This window comes from Zootermopsis nevadensis, unplaced genomic scaffold (assembly GCF_977971745.1).
Source record: "Zootermopsis nevadensis isolate Lab colony 2312 unplaced genomic scaffold, Znev_1.0 Znev_ptg000008l, whole genome shotgun sequence".
Taxonomy (NCBI): Eukaryota; Metazoa; Arthropoda; class Insecta; order Blattodea; family Termopsidae; genus Zootermopsis; species Zootermopsis nevadensis.
This window is the reverse complement of record NW_028259140.1, coordinates 17,575,374-17,593,514: the sequence shown is the minus strand read 5'-3', so window position 1 is coordinate 17,593,514 and position 18,141 is coordinate 17,575,374. Positions and strand designations below refer to the sequence as shown.

Sequence of the window (18,141 nt, the reverse complement as noted above, 5' to 3'; positions counted from 1 at the left end):
TGTGTTGGGCAAGGCCGTGGTCTAGGCAACACGGAGTTTTCCTCCGTGGCATCCCAACAATTACTCCATTCACACACAGAAGAAGGCAATGGCAAACCACTTCTGGATCATCTGCCAAGAACGTATATGAACAGGTCCCAGTCCGAGAAAAGGATGGAAGGATCCTGTTCATATGGACCTGTCGTCAGACAGAACACTAAATAATAATAAGATGAGGTGGTCTAGCGGTTAGAACGCTGGCCTTGTAATCCTGGGGTCTCGGTTTCGATTACCGGCGGTGCCCGAATTTATAACTTGTGTTGGGCAAGGCCGTGGTCTAGGCAACACGGAGTTTTCCTCCGTGGCATCCCAACAATTACTCCATTCACACACTGAATAAGGCAATGGCAAACCATCTGGATCATCTGCCAAGAACGTATATGAACAGGTCCCAGTCCGAGAAAAGGATGGAAGGATTCTGTTCATATGGACCTGTCGTCAGACAGAACACTAAAAAAAACTACGTCCTTATTTTAAGTCGACGACGACTCTGTCCAAAAGGGACGTAGGACTGCAAGTATTCTGTGTGGCAAAAACACTGACATCGTTGCGAAAGGAAAAAAAACCCGTGGGATCCGACGTAAAATCTCAGAGAAACAAAAATTAATGTCACGATTCGCTTTAATTTTTCTATAGAATAAAACTGTCACGCCGACGTTTAACGCAGGTGGCACTCTCTTGACGATATCGGGGTTTTCTATCACTGGGCGTTGAAACGAGGGTCCCAGCAGAAAAGGAAGCCACTTAACGTCCTGAGCGCTGCACCATACGTACGTCTGCCTCTTGTAACACCGGAACTTAAATAATGAAGATTTCGGGAAATTTTGACAGCACAGCCCAAAGCTTGGGCCGATGTTGGGCCAGCCGCGGCATAATCTACGCCTGTCATTTGCCACTGTCTGCTGGGAAGATAAATACTGCCTCTGAAATGTCATATTTTATTAAGAACCCGCTCCATAAAACAACGCAGCTAATGAAAGTCGTCTTATTGCAACACGCGAACAAAGGAACGAGACTGAAGCACAGTCTAGCGTCGAATCGAACCACGAAGCTAGTTGTGTTCTGTTAGCCTCGCTGTTTAAAGAACAACGCACATAAGATAACTTAAGTTAATCAAAAAGACGCTTTCTCACGACTCCGAAAGTTTTTATCACACGACTAAAATAATCGGGTTATCATACACGATAATCAACCGACTTACTCTCATGGTACAGTGGTAGCTGATAGTTACTCAGCTGGTGAATACAGTCCCTGCTTGTACGAGGTGCGATCGGAAAGTTTCTAGACTGTGTCAATAGCGGGCGAACCGGATGTAGTACGAGCTTCTGTCGCTAGGGGGTGCGGCCTACATTCATAGTGAATCAGTGTGCCAGCCGGCATCATCGAATTAGCATTTGTTTCTTAGTTACGGGCGTTTTGGTAGTGCATTACACCGACCCTCCTGCGATTTCGGAATGGCGTGTGCATCAAATTTTGCCAAAGACTCGCCAAAACCTCTACGGAAACCTATGAAATGCTAAAGCAAGCATTTGGGGAGTCCGCAAACTTTTGTGTGGCATTCACGTTTTAAAAATGGCCGAACCTCTGTCGATGATGACGAGCGTTCTGGACGACCATCTTCGAGCACAACGCCCGAAAATGTTACGAAGATCGACGTCGTACCATCAACGACTTGTGCGACATTGTTGGGATAGGCTATGGGACCTGTCAGCTGATTCTAAAGGAAGAACTCCACATGCGACGCATCCTGTCTGAGGACCAGAAGCAGAATCGACTTCTCGTTTGTCAGGAGCTCAAAGATCTTGCAAGAACCGACCCCAACTTCCTTTCTAAGCTCCGTGTGACTTCTTCCTCTTCCCAAAGATGAAAATTCAGCTAAAGGGAAGGAGATTTGAGACGATAGAAGAGATTCAGGCAGAATCGCAGATGGTGCTTGACAGGCTGACAAAGAAAGATTTCCAGGGATGCTTCCAGGCTTGGCAGCGGCGCTGGGATCGTTGTGTTCACTCCCAGGGGAACTACTTCGAGGGTGATGGATGAATTTAATACCTGAGATAAGTGTACGGGTTTTTATAGGCGCAGTCTTGAAACTTTCCGATCGCACCTCGTATGTAACTTCAGCGTTCATCGTCGTGTTGCATAACCGGGCCTATGGACGTCCAATCGAGCTGACTTCTTCAAGTCTCCCGCTCACCCGTACATTTCTTCTTGCCGACACGAAGTACGACGCCTACTTCGTCTTCCCCACAGGCGTCGGTCCACGTTTTCCACGTCCCGTCCATATCAATGCGATTAGGTGAATATAAGAATTTGTGAGAACTCAGTTTCTCACACTCTTGATGACGACGTTGATGATGGACTCTAAAGAAGACACCTTTTTAACTTTCTGAACAGCATTATATCCACCTTCATGGCGTCACGACCCAGAAGGAGTCCATCACGAATACAATTTTGGTTTTGTCTGTCGTTTCCAAATACGATTTGGAATACTGCCATTTCGAAGGATATATTAGCCGTCCTGATATTTTTCTTTTACGTTCCGATGAAGAGACATGATATATACTTTGTTTTCTAGGTTTGTTCTAAATACTAATAGATTTCTGACTCCAGACTTATGAACATCTTCTTGGTTCAAAGGACACACACAAACTCAATAACTCTCGGCAGGACATCCTGCTACGTGCCAAGACACCACAGCTGCGCTGGTTGTCAAGACGAAGACGTCTTTGGCCCGTAATGTTTTATTACACGCCTTCTTTCATAATATTTGTTTCAAATTAAGTACTTCTTCCTGAAATAGGTTTCCTCATAAGTCAGTTGATCGCGAAAATGATTGGACTAATTTGTGTAGCACGTGACAGGACGAGTAGTTCCTGGAGAAGGTGAGGAGTGTTTTAACGATTTTAAATTCAATTTCTCTCGTCCGTAACAAGCCTGAACAACAATTTAATTTATAAACTTTATCAAGCGCGTAATAATTACGTCTGTGAAGTGTGTTGTGTTTCGGGGGATTCAAGCGAGTTCACGTGATTCAGAGCTATAATTCGCTCAATCAAAGGAAAGACACAGAGATCAAGTGGACGGGCAACTGATTCAGTCACAGCACTCTGGCACGTCCCACCCAAACGAAGCAACGCAGAATTAATGACCGAGTCTGCGGGCGGACACGGACGGCGAGATATTCAGAGGCTGAAGCCATAACGTGCAGACACATACCAGGCATAATCTGATCACACCGGACGTTTCGACATACGGAACACTGTGAAATGAAATGCCAACAGCTCGACTGAAGGCCGTGAGAAATGATGATTACTTACAACATCCTTATAACAAGAGAAGAACTTAACTTCATGAAAACGCTGTCTCCCAGTCAATATTTCATAAATATTTATAGTTTCAGCTGCATGTCCTGTCCATTTCATCATTCATTCAATCATCTCAACCTATTCAGACGGACACTACAGAAACCGATAACAGTGATCTGGTGGCTTAAGGTGGATCGGCGCATCCCGGACACAGGGATCGTGGGTTCGAATATCACAGAGGCGCGGATATATTCTCCCGTCATTCTGTGATGTGCTGTCCTGTGTAGATTCAGGGTGTGTGATCCTAACGAAAGCCTAAATGGATTCATAATTTCCGAACGGGAACACATCACAGAGGACTGAGGAATGCGACCAAATGCCTACAGATGTAACTCCATACTTACTAATATTCCACCATACAAAGCCTATCATTATGATTTAGCGCTTTGAATCCCGAAGAACATCTAAATAAAATTTAAAAGTTCAGTCCTTACCTCAAAGAAAACGCAAGCCGTCTCAATTACAAAGATCAATGTTGGTCACACAGAACACTAAATAATAATAAGATGAGGTGGTCCAGCGGTTAGAACGCTGGCCTTGTAATCCTGGGGTCTCGGGTTCGATTCCCGGCGGTGCCCGAATTTATAACTTGTGTTGGGCAAGGCCGTGGTCTAGGCAACACGGAGTTTTCCTCCGTGGCATCCCAACAATTACTCCATTCACACACAGAAGAAGGCAATGGCAAACCACTTCTGGATCATCTGCCAAGAACGTATATGAACAGGTCCCAGTCCGAGAAAAGGATGCAAGGATCCTGTTCATATGGACCTGTCGTCAGACAGAACACGTTCGTCCGCATGCTGTATATCCGAAAGTGACCAACTCCATGGGGTAGGGTCATTTTCAAGAAGTTAACATTGTGGCTCCGCTGATCATAAGTTCCCAGTATTTTATGGAATCAAAAAACTTCATCCCCGTGTTCACAAAAGCCCAGCTAGTACTCCCAGATTCTATGTGACTGCAACATTTTGCTTCTTATGGTGAGAAGTTGTTGGACCCCAAACTGGAGGACCACCCCTTGTCGTCTACACACGACTGCTTAGTCAATTACTTCACAGTCACCCTCCACACTTAGTTTCCTGTTTCCGCTCTATCTGCATCCTGAGTCACACTGCAGAGTGGTAAAAATGCTGTTCTGATTCCGACTAAATTACGTATTTGAAGCCCTCACTAAAAGTTGCGAAGTGAATTGAATTTGTTTACGTATCGTTTGTACATTAATGCTATGGCTCACTGTCCTCAAGTCTTTTATCAAAGTGATCCATTGCAAAATAACGGCTATGTTACCAAAAACTGACGTATAAGAAACTCATACAACATTTTATTATATGGTTGAATATTTAAGGAGGAAATATGACAATTTAAAGATCCGTGCGGTGTAAATATTTGGTACGGTCACTGTTAAAATCTGACTGAAGTGCAGTCACGAATTCTCCCCAGGATTAGAGTACTCCATCATTCGCTAGCCGATTCGGCTGAATATCGATCCAAGGATAACGGGGAAGAGTTGTTGACTCAGCGTAAAATATGAATCTGAAATAATTGATTTGTCAGCAAAAAACGAACATCGAAGCCAACGAAGTATGCAAAGTCACAAGGAAAGGTCAGAGGGCAGTGCTAGGATGTTGGAGCGCGGATGCCTCCGCAAGAACTAGGCTGTCTGTCAGTGCTGGTCAGTACGAAAACCCGATCTGACTTCCGTCTCTAATTTCGTTCACGGCATCTCCACGTTTTAAGTGCACTGTTCGACAGAGAAAGCAACGCACTTCTCGGGAGCTGTCGTCTGTGTGTGTAGAACGCATTTACGCGTGTAATAACATAATTTAAAACCAGAAAATGAAGTATCAGGAAACTGAAAGTTGCTCGAACTTGGAACTTGCTACATTTCCACTCTTCCGTTGTGCTTTACTACAAAATTTACGATCGCTACATTCACTAATACTCACGTTACCAGTTTTGACAACAAACAAGATTGGATAGGGCTACTCCACTTTCAAAGGCGCTCTGTGTTTATGCACGTGCAGAATATACGAGGTGCGATCGGAAAGTTTCAAGACTGCGCCTATAAAAACCCGTACACTTATCTCAGGTATTAAATTCATCCATTACCCCCGAAGTAGTTCCCCTGGGAGTGAACACAACGATCCCAGCGCCGGCTGCCAAGCCTGGAAGCATCCCTGGAAATCTTTCTTTGTCAGCCTGTCAAGCACCATCTGCGATTCTGCCAGAATCTCTTGCCAAACACTCGCCAAAACGGCTACGGAAACCTATGAAATGCTAAAGCAAGCATTTGGGGAGTCCGCAATGGGTCGTGCACAAACTTTTGTGTGGCATTCACGTTTTAAAAATGGCCGAACCTCTGTCGATGATGACGAGCGTTCTGGACGACCATCTTCGAGCACAACGCCCGAAAATGTTACGAAGATTCGGCAGGCCATTCACGAAGATCGACGTCGTACCGTCAACGACTTGTGCGACATTGTTGGGATAGGCTATGGGACCTGTCAGCTGATTCTAAAGGAAGAACTCCACATGCGACGCATCATGACAACGCGCCAGCGCACACCGCCCTCAAAGTTCGGCAGTTTTTGGCCTCAAACACCATGGCCGTCATCCCGCACCCTCCTTATTCGCCGTGTGTCTTCTTCCTCTTCCCAAAGATGAAAATTCAGCTAAAGGGAAGGAGATTTGAGACGATAGAAGAGATTCAGGCAGAATCGCAGATGGTGCTTGACAGGCTGACAAAGAAAGATTTCCAGGGATGCTTCCAGGCTTGGCAGCGGCGCTGGGATCGTTGTGTTCACTCCCAGGGGAACTACTTCGAGGGTGATGGATGAATTTAATACCTGAGATAAGTGTACGGGTTTTTATAGGCGCAGTCTTGAAACTTTCCGATCGCACCTCGTATAATGTATCGAAAAACTTCCGGGAGAGCTCTGTCAAGCCATTGCAGTGAACTTATCAACACTACAAGAGCTAGCCGTAGCTTTGCTACGTTCCACTTCAATTTTCAGCCAATCAACGCCTCTCGTACGTTATTCTGTCACATCAAAGGCGAGAGTTTCTCATCTAAGCACGGGAGGAATGTGTGTCCACCCCTGAGCAGGAGACCGAGGTGCGAGATCTTTGGTGGCTGTGGTACAGGAGACAATTACAGAAGAAGCCCGTAATCTTGACAAACATGCAAAGGGCCGGGCTTTATCCGAAGTTTCATCAGCGGGGAAGTCGACCCTCTTATGACCAGATCTCCCTGCACATTTGAACACAGAGTTTGGGCCCATGCTAATTTGAACTCAGGAGAACATGCTTCGAATGGCAAAGTATTTTAGGAGCAAATATTTTCTCGTTTCCTCAAAGATCAGCATAATAACATCCCGAGACGTCTCCTGTAAATAGGCTACCCGTGGAGACACACGATGTTTAACGGAGTACCTTCGTTTCTTATTAAGGCTTCGACCGGGATGTTCTTTTGTTAAATCTTATGTGGTACCGCCTGATTCGACTTCTAATGGTTAAGTGAAGTGTTTTCTTCGCGGTACGGTCTGGATTCGTAAATATTATGAAGACGAGCTTCGGCTTCAAAGGGTTAACCAGCTGATTTTCGTAATGGTGAGGTGTAGTGTTTTCTTCGCGGTACGGACTGAATTCATAAATAATATTCAGACGATCTTCGGCTTCAAAGGGTTAACCAGCTGATTTTCGTAATGGTGAGGTGTAGCGTTTTCTTCGCGGTACGGACTGAATTCATAAATAATATTCTGACGATCTTCGGCTTCAAAGGGTTAAGATCTGTGAACTATTCCAAATTGTTACTTTCATTCAATTCTAAAGGGTTTTGACGGCGGTAGTTTAAACTTAAAATTATTCATTGTCAGGACTTTTTCCATCGTCTGTTCTTTAAAACCACGACGTTTCGGAGGCTGGTTCTGTCTCCGTCTTCAGATGAGAGGTACCTATTCTGTTGGGTCCCTTAGATAGAGCTAGTCTCTGTCACTAGACTAACTCTATCTAAGTCTTACCGATAAAATCCGTTCAGCGATTCTCGAATTGTTACACGCAAATATTCGGACAGACAAAACGGAGTCTGGTCACGCCAGTTTTCCTCCGAGACCTCATCCCCTCCCTCCCAAGTCCTCCACCGCCTAACTATCTCGCGCGTTGCTCTCTCGGGTGCAGTACTGAGGATGGGGTACCGTTTTCCTGCAGGAATACCGCAGGGCTTAACGCGCTCCTCCTATCTTGCCGATATTCTCACACAAAAATTTTTAAAAATAGGGCCGTGGTGCATGACAGGCGCATTGTCTGTCTGTCACTTTGGCGTTCTTATCTACCCTCGTGTAGCTTGTATCACGTGCTGTTTCGAATTAAAATACTCCAGGATATGAACTAGGGGCAAAATGTTGTTAAGGAGGTTATGAACGTTCTGGTTCGTCACAGGACAGGGAGTTTCACGGCGGAGTCGAGACCGGGCTACCAGCTAGTCTGACTGAATGTTTCAGTGGTTTTCCTCATTCTCTTACATTCGACCGAGCAAATGCGCCTGTGTCTAAGCCCTTGCCCTCAGTTCACAATCGCATTCGGTTCTGCAAATTCCATGCAATTGAAACAGCGCCAATGGCGGGAGGTTCCAAAGAAGATCCCGGTGAAACTTCTACGACCTACAAGAATCGATGTAGTAATACGAGACCATCCTCACACACGTTCTCTTTGCACTAGCAAACCACAGAAATTAAACAGGATACAGTAAAATAAGAAACAAGTTGTCATCGTCTTTACGCTGAAGGTAATCTTCATAATCTTAGACTATCAGGGCGCTGGGACATCCGGTTCGAATCCGGTAAGTGGCGTTGATGTTCCGTCTGCTGCCTAAAAATTTCAAACGTCTCCTTAGGGACAATCCCCCATCCAAACGGTCCTGTTGTATCTTACAAAGACCCGTTGTCTTTGGATTAATTATAAGGCGCGAACTTCAGGCCTGTTGAATCTGCTCTTCGCGCCAACGCCTTCCTCTGACGCAGAAAAAGAATGTGAAGGCACACCGAGTCACGTTTGGGATATTTTGCAAGCATTTACATGCAATAAATTGCATATGCATTTCTTTGCAATATGGAATGCACATATACTGACAGAAACAAGGCACAGATTAAGAATACTTCAGAAGGCAGTAATAAATACGGCGAAACACAGACAAAACGTAAAAACATTAAAATTCCACCATTGACCAAGAGAGAACTGGGCTGTTCGAGGAGAGGTCACGGGTTCGAATCATGTTTGTGGCGTCAATAATTGTTTCCGTCTTAAGTATAAAGTAGCAGAGGAGTGCCTGACGAATACCATCTCAGAATTATCAGGGTCGGAGTTCTGCAGGAGGCAGCGATTTTGACAACAACAAAAAACACTACAAGCCTGTTCAGAGGATTAGCTGAACACAGACGAGTTATATATAAAATAACCAAACAAACAAACTATTAACACTATAAAAAGATACTTTTGCCATACGCGTTTCAACCTCAAGAGGTCATCATCAGTGGGACCATCCAAATATCGAAATGTTTGGTCTCTTCCCGGTTACGAACAAGTTGTGCCATTTTTTCTTCAGAAGGATGTTTTGTGCTCACGTGCGTCATAATCCATCCGCGTTCTAACGGACAAAAGGAGGAAAATAAAAGAACGTCGAGGGCTCTTATCAGTGGCTCAGGACTACTCCTAGTTCCTACATTTTAGAGTCTTTCGTGACGAGAAGTTGATATTCGCTTAGCTCGTCAATAAATTGCTAGTCATTTACGAAACTTGAGCGCGACACTGAACCAGATATCAAGTCGACACCCGCGTCTGAAGATCCACATTAATATTACACAATGTCCTCTAGCCTCTGCGTCCAGACCGCCTCTGGGGCCCACCCAGCCTCCTCTACAATGGGTACCGGGGTCCTTACCCGGGGGTAAAGCCGGCCGGGGCGTGATGCTGACCACTCACCCCCATCTAGTGCCGAGGTCAAGGAAGAGAGGAGCTATACCACCACTCCCCCCAAGTGCCTACATGGCGTTTAGTGGGACAAACTTTACTTTACATCTTTTACGCTTAGGTCTTCCGATTACAAACTGCATCCCAATGCGTGCTACATACTCAACCTTCATCACCGTAGGTCATTTGAGCACCATAACATTATTAGATACAAAGTAAACACTGAGAAGTTCTCTAAGACGTAATTCTTGCTATTATATTATGTTTTCCTCCTACACGAAAAAAATATTTGATTTTTCCCCCACACGCTTTAAACAAACATAGAAAATTGGAAGTCTATTATTTTCGGACACAACGAAATATCTTTGACATTTCCCATACCTAATTGATCTCTGTATAATGATTCTTTATAAATACAAAGTCTCTGACTGAAATAATTAGCTTAGGGACATCGGAACTGTTTCGATTAAAATTTACAGACTTTTAAATATATTTTACGTCACCATATATATATGGATCTCAGAGTAACAGGATTGGAATGTGTGCATTGAATTCATCTGGCTCAGAATGTCGGATTACGGTGAATAAGGTTACGAAACTTTCTAGTTCCATAAGAGCGGCGCTTTTAACCACTATCAGGTTCTTAAGAAGAACATGGCTTCATGAATTTACAGAAGAATCACGGCTACTCAAATGCAAAGTAATTGCAGGTTGGACAGCCCTGCGCAAAACAACGACATAAGGCAACGAAACAAGGAGTAATCCCGAAATGGATGTCAGAAATTTATTATTTATTTAGTGTTCTGTCTGACGACAGGTCCATATGAACAGGATCCTTCCATCCTTTTCTCGGACTGGGACCTGTTCATATACGTTCTTGGCAGATGATCCAGAAGTGGTTTGCCATTGCCTTCTTCTGTGTGTGAATGGAGTAATTGTTGGGATGCCACGGAGGAAAACTCCGTGTTGCCTAGACCACGGCCTTGCCCAACACAAGTTATAAATTCGAACCCGAGACCCCAGGATTACAGGGCCAGCGTTCTAACCGCTAGACCACCTCATCTTATTATTATTTAGTGTTCTGTGTGACGACAGGTCCATATGAACAGGATCCTTCCATCCTTTTCTCGGACTGGGACCTGTTCATATACGTTCTTAGCAGATGATCCAGAAGTGGTTTGCCATTGCCTTCTTCTGTGTGTGAATGGAGTAATTGTTGGGATGCCACGGAGGAAAACTCCGTGTTGCCTAGACCACGGCCTTGCCCAACACAAGTTATAAATTCGAACCCGAGACCCCAGGATTACAAGGCCAGCGTTCTAACCGCTAGACCACCGTGGCTACTTGTCAGAAATACCTGACCAAAATCGTCGATCAACCTCCAGACGGTGAAGGTTCACGTTGTGTTCCACCGAAACATGACTGAGCTTTAGTGCGAGAACCAGCATTTCTGACTGGGGGGGGGGGGGTCTTTGCATTTCTCAGCGCTTGTACACCAGAAGTCACAAACTTTTTAGGTTGGAAGGGGGGGGGAGGAGGTTGTGAGGGCAAAGAAAATGACATTTCTATTTGAAACGACCGACTTTTGCTTCAGAAAAACCGCGACTTTCAAATTACTAATATTACGAATAAAGGGCGGTTAATAAATATTGTATTTTAACCCCATCCAAAAAATAAAAAAAACTCATACGGCGAAACACTAACAGAATTCTGCCTTCCTTAGTTTCTTACGCAGATTTTGCTGCGGGCGGCTTGGTACACGCGGCCAATGCCGGAGGTAGTGTCTCGACGTTCGAGTCAGATCAGAAAGGAAACACGATTCACAGTTACCACGAAGGAGATCAGGATTGTCCAGTTTGGTGATTGACGTAAGTCAGTGCGCACTAGCGACTGCTGCGTGGGGCCTCAAACATGACGATATTCCCGAACGTATGTGTAAGTTTCGACCTTTGGCTGAAACAATACCAGGGATAGAAAATGTGTTTGAGACATGCCCCAGTCCCCTCGCCCCAACACGCATGTCGAACACTGCCGAGCGTTACCGAAGTGCATCCTCCGCCGGCCACGGTGATGGTCCTCGAGATCTGCGGGCTCATCCCGACCGTAGAGCGACAGTTGGCGCTGAGAGACAGAACGAGCAACACGTCGGCCGTGCGCGTGCGCCTTTGTGCTTCACAGCCACTCACCTCACGCAACCTGCAAGCAAGCAAGCCATGTTCCTTGCCTGTGTCGAGTGGTTTAATGACACGTAAATACACCGCACCGGCGATCCGTTCACACGACAAGCATCATGTGGAAGTGAAGTGTTCTTTCCACGCGCGCAGATGTCCCGTCCAAACTAGCGAGCGGCTCTCGAGATTGGACAGGAAATAGTAATTTGGTGTACGCGCGGTGACAAGTGTGCTTCGTAACACAGAGGAAATGTCGTCCGTGTGGGTGTTCGCGCGTGTTTACGTTCGAGTGGACATGTAAATTAATTGTGCTGAACCAGTGTGACTACTCGTATAACAACAAAAGCGTGGATTCACGACATGATATCGAACAAATAAGTTTTCAAAGTATTATTTTCCGCGATCCATAACTTTAATAACATTTGCTCATGCATGTAATGCAGTTTGTTCATATCCTAGCGTCTATTTTAAGTAGTTGTCATTTACGTAGTTTGGATTAATAAATATTAGGAATTTTAAAGTAGTCTCAGGAAGTTTTGAAGATACCTATTTTTAACAACTCTCCTGTCAGTGAGAGACGTCCAAGTAGTTTACAAGTACAAACCATGTTCCTTGGCGAGAATCGTGAGGTCGTATTTTCAAATAAGCCTAAGCCTCCGCGCGGGAACTGAGTCAGGGAAAATGGAATCCGATGCGTTTGGTATCACCGAAGGGCCGAGAGGTGTCAAAATGACTTCTAAGGCGAGCGACAAACGCGTTTTGCTATCGACAGCGTCGTCGTCGAGTGTGACTGTGCTCGTGTGCGCGCTGTGCGCCCTCAGCCTCACGGCGAGCGGCTACTTCTCGTACAGGGAGACATTACTCGAGAGTAGGCTCGGGGCCCTGGAGACGCAGCTCGCGGGCATGAGGGCCACGATCGGTGGCGGCGGCGACGTCGTGGTGGAGCGGCTCCGGCGAGAAGTGGAGGCCCGCTTCCAGCAGAGGATGAGGAGCGAGGTGGCCAGCGGGCGTCGCCTCCTCATGGACGTGGCAGCGTCCTCCATGCAGCACGCCCGAGCACCGAGAGAAGTTCCGGAATGCAGCTGTCCTCCAGGTAGGGAGAATCACCACCGTCACTCGCCAGCACCTGGCAAGGCTCAGAAAGTACTTCTATGTCCCACGGGGAGCGCGGGTTAGACGTAATGAACCGGAGTCTCGTGGGAATTAGAAGGTATTTCCCTTCTCCCTCACAGAAGAGCCGAGGTCACGTTCCACAGAAATTAGAAACGAGAATCCGAACACGGGTAGCGTAGGCTCAGCCAATCAGGAATAAGGAACGCTCGTTAAATTGCGAGACGCACAGAATGCAGGACTTACTGCATTGCAGGCAACGGCTTGGTGGCCAAACTGTGGTTCTGCTGTTTGAAACAACAACTGCTCAGAACGAACGCAGAAGAGGGGAACCCCCCCCCCCCCCCCAAATAGGAAACTCAACTGAGTTTCTTGGTATTTTGTGTCGGGTTCTGAAGCGTACTAAAAGTTCTAGGGAGAATTTAAGCTTTCATTTGAAACATAATGGTTCAAATTTCGTACGTCAGTGATTACAAAGAAAACAATTTCTGTGGTAACCGTAACTTTTACTGGGAAGTGGCGGGGGTTGCATCTGCTACGGCGTCGATCAAGATTTTAAGCAAAGAAAGTGTGCAGACTCACTAAGAATGTTTTGGCAAAGTATGGGCACTCCACTGGAGTACGACTCGTCGAATACGCTCCTGGTTTTTTTTTTTAGTAGGGAAAGGAACTTTACGATTAACACTCACTCAAAATAATTTGCCCAGGAACTCTTCAAAGCCTGTGTTCAACGGAGTTAATATAATCAATGCAACACTAATCTGATTTAGCCCGCTTTTGCTCTGAGACTTCGTGATCTCGCAGCGAATATGAAAGTGCCCGTCTTCTGGAATACGTAAACATATTCAGGGCGTATGGTGTTCATCGTATCCTCTACGCGTACTTTCTAAGCAGAGACGAGCTGTTAGCTAGAGAGCCGAGTTCATTTCCCCGTAAAAAATCAAACATTCGAGCATCGATCGACAGCTTTCAGATTCCATGGATGGAGTCGAGCGAAGTGCCTGACTGCCACTATTGTTTGCGTAATTGACGAAATGTTTAACCAACACAGGCAGTTACATGAAACTGAAAAGTAATTATCGATTCAATTATCCAGGAAATGTTAAAAAAAACATCTGCTTTCGAAACAGTTTCACAGCACGAGATTTACACAATTCGCACTCAAGTTTCTAGCTTAAATTAAGCGATTAGACTGTTTTCACAACAAACTTTGCGATAATACAACCAGAAGAATCAACATCATAGATATTGAAGCAGCTTAAGTGGTCACTTAATCCACTTTCGCTTAACACTAATATTGTTCTGTCATTTGCCACGTGCTTTCCTCTTTACTGTTTGAAAATGCTTTCAAATGACATCGATCCAGGGGGCGCCTGATAACCCTAAGGTCCACTCACCGTCCTTAAAACAACTCTGCTTGAACTCTGGGTAATATTTCGAGCACACTGCCGCAGCGGCAATGCACCGAACTACTAGTACTGTGTGAGGGGAGGGGAGGGGGTGCTGGCTATTATGAGAGCTTAAGGCAATGTCCTACGTGAGCGATAAGAAGCGAGCTGCATAAGCAGCACGGGGTGTCATCGCTTGTTGTGTCCTACGTGAGAGAAACACACGGCCTTCCTACGCATGCGCCTTACTGGCCAGCGCAGCGAACTGCGCGAAAGTATCAAAATATTTGATCTCGGACTTTGGCCGCCGACCGCTTCGCTGTAACATAGGACAGCGCCACACAAACAGACAGTTTGATATTCCCACGCAACTCGCACCGCTCGCATTCAGTCGCTCACGTAGGACACCGGGTTAGTTTCTCTCCCGTCGAATTTTGCCACAGGCCACGACCAACGCCTTCCGAAGTCTTCGGCGTCGTACTTCATCGCAACCTCTTTAGCTGAAACGCAGTGGTTAAACAACCTGCTCCGCTTTGTGTTTTGTGCGCTGTGAAGTCCTCCAACGTCAAACCTCGTGCCTGAGGAAGTTTAATCCAGTCAACACATCATTTTAATATTATCCTACGTACACCCGGGTCCTTCCGAGTTTCCTTAAATTCAGGCTTCTATTATTTTATATTTTTGAAAACGCATTTTTTTTAATATTTTTCCGTCGTTGCAACGACAAAAACTTGGCCACATTTCCGAAGTGTTTATCAGCTGCATTAAAATATTTGCCATGCAATGTCCCGCAACGTTTTGATTTTTACGGCCAGTCCCAAAGCTTTAGGACCACCCCTCGTCGGGGCTGCATGTTCAATATACTCGCAGCTGCCCTCGGTTTCGGACACCAATGCACGTATAAGTGTGTCATTCCCCACATAGTTCTAAAGGGATCCCCCGGTAACGTGTCGCCCCGGCCGTTACAATACAAACGTACCAGTGGGAATTATATCCTCGTCCGATTCAGCTTCATTCCGTTTTGTTTCCCTGGGATATTCAGTTGTATATATACACCACTTACGCACGAAAGAAATAATGTACCCATGGTGACACTGGGAGAGAGTTGGGCTGTTATTTGGGGTCAGAGGTGCAAATGGGTGCGTGTCGTCACGTCCCGGAAACAAAAACGATTTCCTGAAGACGCGACTGCACTGAGAGGATTTTCGAAAAACCAATTCAGGCGACGTTTAAGGGCATGATAACCTACGGACGCCTCCCTACGTGCATGTGAGCGGGAGTGTTCGTTGTAATATTCTGTTTTACGGAATCAGTTAGGCTCATTTGGCAAAGCGTCAGAAACTCTGAAGTTTATTTTTATTCAGGTCTCACATCAGCCTTAAATACAGACCGAAAGGAAGACAATTCTGCAATTTCGGCTCTAAAGAAAGACGTCTAGCCTATGAACTTGATCGAATGGTTAACGAACACAAGTCTTGAAACGCCCGGATCGAATCTCGGCTTGGTCACCGTACAGACACACAGATTCCCTCGTGGCGTTCCTCAGTCATCTCCTGACGAATACTAGGACATCAGCTGACCAGCGTTCTAAAGTTGGGAAAGTTTCTTTCTGAAGAACCAATTGATTCTTCCTGCAGGGACAGAGAAACGACGATCAACCTCAGTTTAGGTATTCAGTGCCTCAGCCGGGGTTCGAAACGGTGGTTTTCTCAATGTAAATGTGGGTGGTTGCCGCTTAAATCGACTTGTCCGGTTGTCGTGTGTTCAAAGCCAGTTACGCCATTCTGCTTGTAAGAAATCGCGCTGTGCTGTAAACGCAACGCACTCATTACTGACACTAACTAAAGGTGACGGAGGGAATGTCTTGGTAAAACCCCGGACTTTCCACTCCAGCAACTGAAACGCCGAGTTCAAGGATTGTCAGCGCTGTTCAAGAGACTAGCGGCTTTTGGGTCCAGGATACTAACGCACAGTAAGACTACGATCGCTTCCTTCTAAATCCTTACCAGTTCATCCTACCATTGAACTGAACACGACATATAGGCCGTACTTGGCAAAACATCGTAGCAATCAGCCGAGTTCAAAATGCCTTGAGCAAGTAAGATTAATTAATTATAAACAAGCTCAATCAATTCGAAATCAATAGCATCGTCTGACTGAACCCGTCAGGTATGCCAACATGATCACAAGGAATCCGGGCTCAGTGTTACGTTGGTATGTATCGCGTTAGTGCGCGCTTGTGCGTACTAGGTCACAGCTCGTGTTCGCGTATTTCGCATTTCTCTACAAGTCCTCTTAGGAGTTTCGGTCCGGACCTTCACCACTCACGCCATGGGGCAGAGTCCTTGAAGAGCTAACAGGTCCACAAGAGCCCCCACACTGGACCCTGCCCTAAGCCCCGTGAATCTAGTCAAGACAGACTCGCCATATTTTCTTAAGGTCCATTATAACATTATTCCAACATGTACTCATCGCCTTTAGCGAGCGGTCTCTTCCATTCAGTGTCTTCCGAACAAAATTTTGCAAGCATTTCTAATATCCCACATGCGTGTTACTTGAACCGCCCATGAAGCTTCTCGATATGCAATTTTCTGAAGTCCTCCTCTGCACCTCATTTTCAAATATCCTTAAACTGCGTTCCCCCTAATTTTGGAGACCTACACAAAACGAAGTATTGAATTATGGGTCTGTATCGACAGTAGACGGGAAGACGCAAGATCTTGAAGTGCCTGGCAAAAATCATCCCAAATTTAATTATCTGCGTCCTCAGATTGCGGATGGAGGAAGACAGCAGCGAACAGCCGACAAGGGGTGGGCTCCCTCCAAATATTAAAGCTGTTGAAACCGAGGTAATACGAACTGAAATAAACCAAGTTTTGTATTTTAACTGCCATTCAGACACAACTTAAGGCGAAATTGGGTGCCGAGTGTTACGACCAAAGTTTCTGAAACTTTACAACGCGGGAACAAATTTCCGCCGACCGCCATTCTGTTCATTCCCTTCTCATGTTTTAAGAAATCAGAGCGCGTGTAATTCCGAAGTCTGCAATGAACGACGTTTGTTTGGTCCGACGTCAATAATTTGTCTATCCGCCATTCTGGTATTCCTGTGATGAAACCTGCGTCCTCAGGGTTAACTCCTTGTAGCAAGACGTTCACAACTCCTGAGTTCATGAATGCGAGCACAAGTCAGTAAAAATGAATACCTGGTTGAATATCGTTACAAATACAGCAACCAATCACAGGCCATTTTCGAGCTGTTCACGTTCGCTGCACGCCTACGGGTACCACTGGCTCAGGGCAGGGACTGAGGGCGGGCTGTTGTGAACACTGTAATGAACATCCACTTCTACAGAAGGAGGGAAGAGTCTAGAAACTTGGGCGACTATCAATTTCTGAAGGACTGTGGTACATGCAGTTACTTAGTTCGTCCTCATAATATGGAATTATCAACTTAATATCTGAGTCCTTTAAATGCAGGTTCAATTACGGAACAGAAGTTTCTCGATGGAAAGAGGCTGCTTAAATTTCACTCTTATTCACAAATAATGTGTTTGTAGCTCGGGTTATTATTATTATTGTTATTAGTGTTCTGTCTGACGACAGGTCCATATGAACAGGGTCCTTCCATCCTTTTCTCGGACTGGGACCTGTTCATATACGTTCTTGGCAGATGATCCAGAAGTGGTTTGCCATTGCCTTCTTCTGTGTGTGAATGGAGTAATTGTTGGGATGCCACGGAGGAAAACTCCGTGTTGCCTAGACCACGGCCTTGCCCAACACAAGTTATAAATTCGGGCACCGCCGGGAATCGAACCCGAGACCCCAGGATTACAAGGCCAGCGTTCTAACCGCTAGACCACCTCATCTTATTATTATTTATTGTTCTGTCTGACGACAGGTCCATATGAACAGGATCCTTCGATCCTTTTCTCGGACTGGGACCTGTTGATATACGTTCTTGGCAGATGATCCAGAAGTGGTTTGCCATTGCCTTCTTCTGTGTGTGAATGGAGTAATTGTTGGGATGCCACGGAGGAAAACTCCGTGTTGCCTAGACCACGGCCTTGCCCAACACAAGTTATAAATTCGGGCACCGCCGGG

The 18,141-nt window shown here is 45.7% G+C and overlaps 1 protein-coding gene and 1 long non-coding RNA gene across 17 annotated transcripts in view; one reads left to right on the top strand and one right to left on the bottom strand.

The window, feature by feature from the left end:
• Nucleotides 1-18,141, bottom strand: part of LOC147874559 (uncharacterized) — a 385,344-nt gene that overhangs the window by 129,257 nt on the left and 237,946 nt on the right.
• The window catches only part of LOC110834996 (uncharacterized), a 358,279-nt gene continuing 351,595 nt past the window's right edge, over nt 11,458-18,141 (top strand). For 9 of the 17 annotated variants that reach the window (XM_087345324.1, XM_087345328.1, XM_087345322.1 and 6 more), the window contains exon 1: nt 11,464-12,632. In XM_087345324.1, the coding sequence (XP_087201450.1) occupies nt 12,221-12,632 (412 nt within the window). In that variant the 5' untranslated portion in view covers nt 11,464-12,220. Of the gene's footprint in view, nt 12,633-18,141 lie in introns of all 17 variants that reach the window. The other 8 variants (XM_087345323.1, XM_087345330.1, XM_087345320.1 and 5 more) reach the window with 4 other exon arrangements.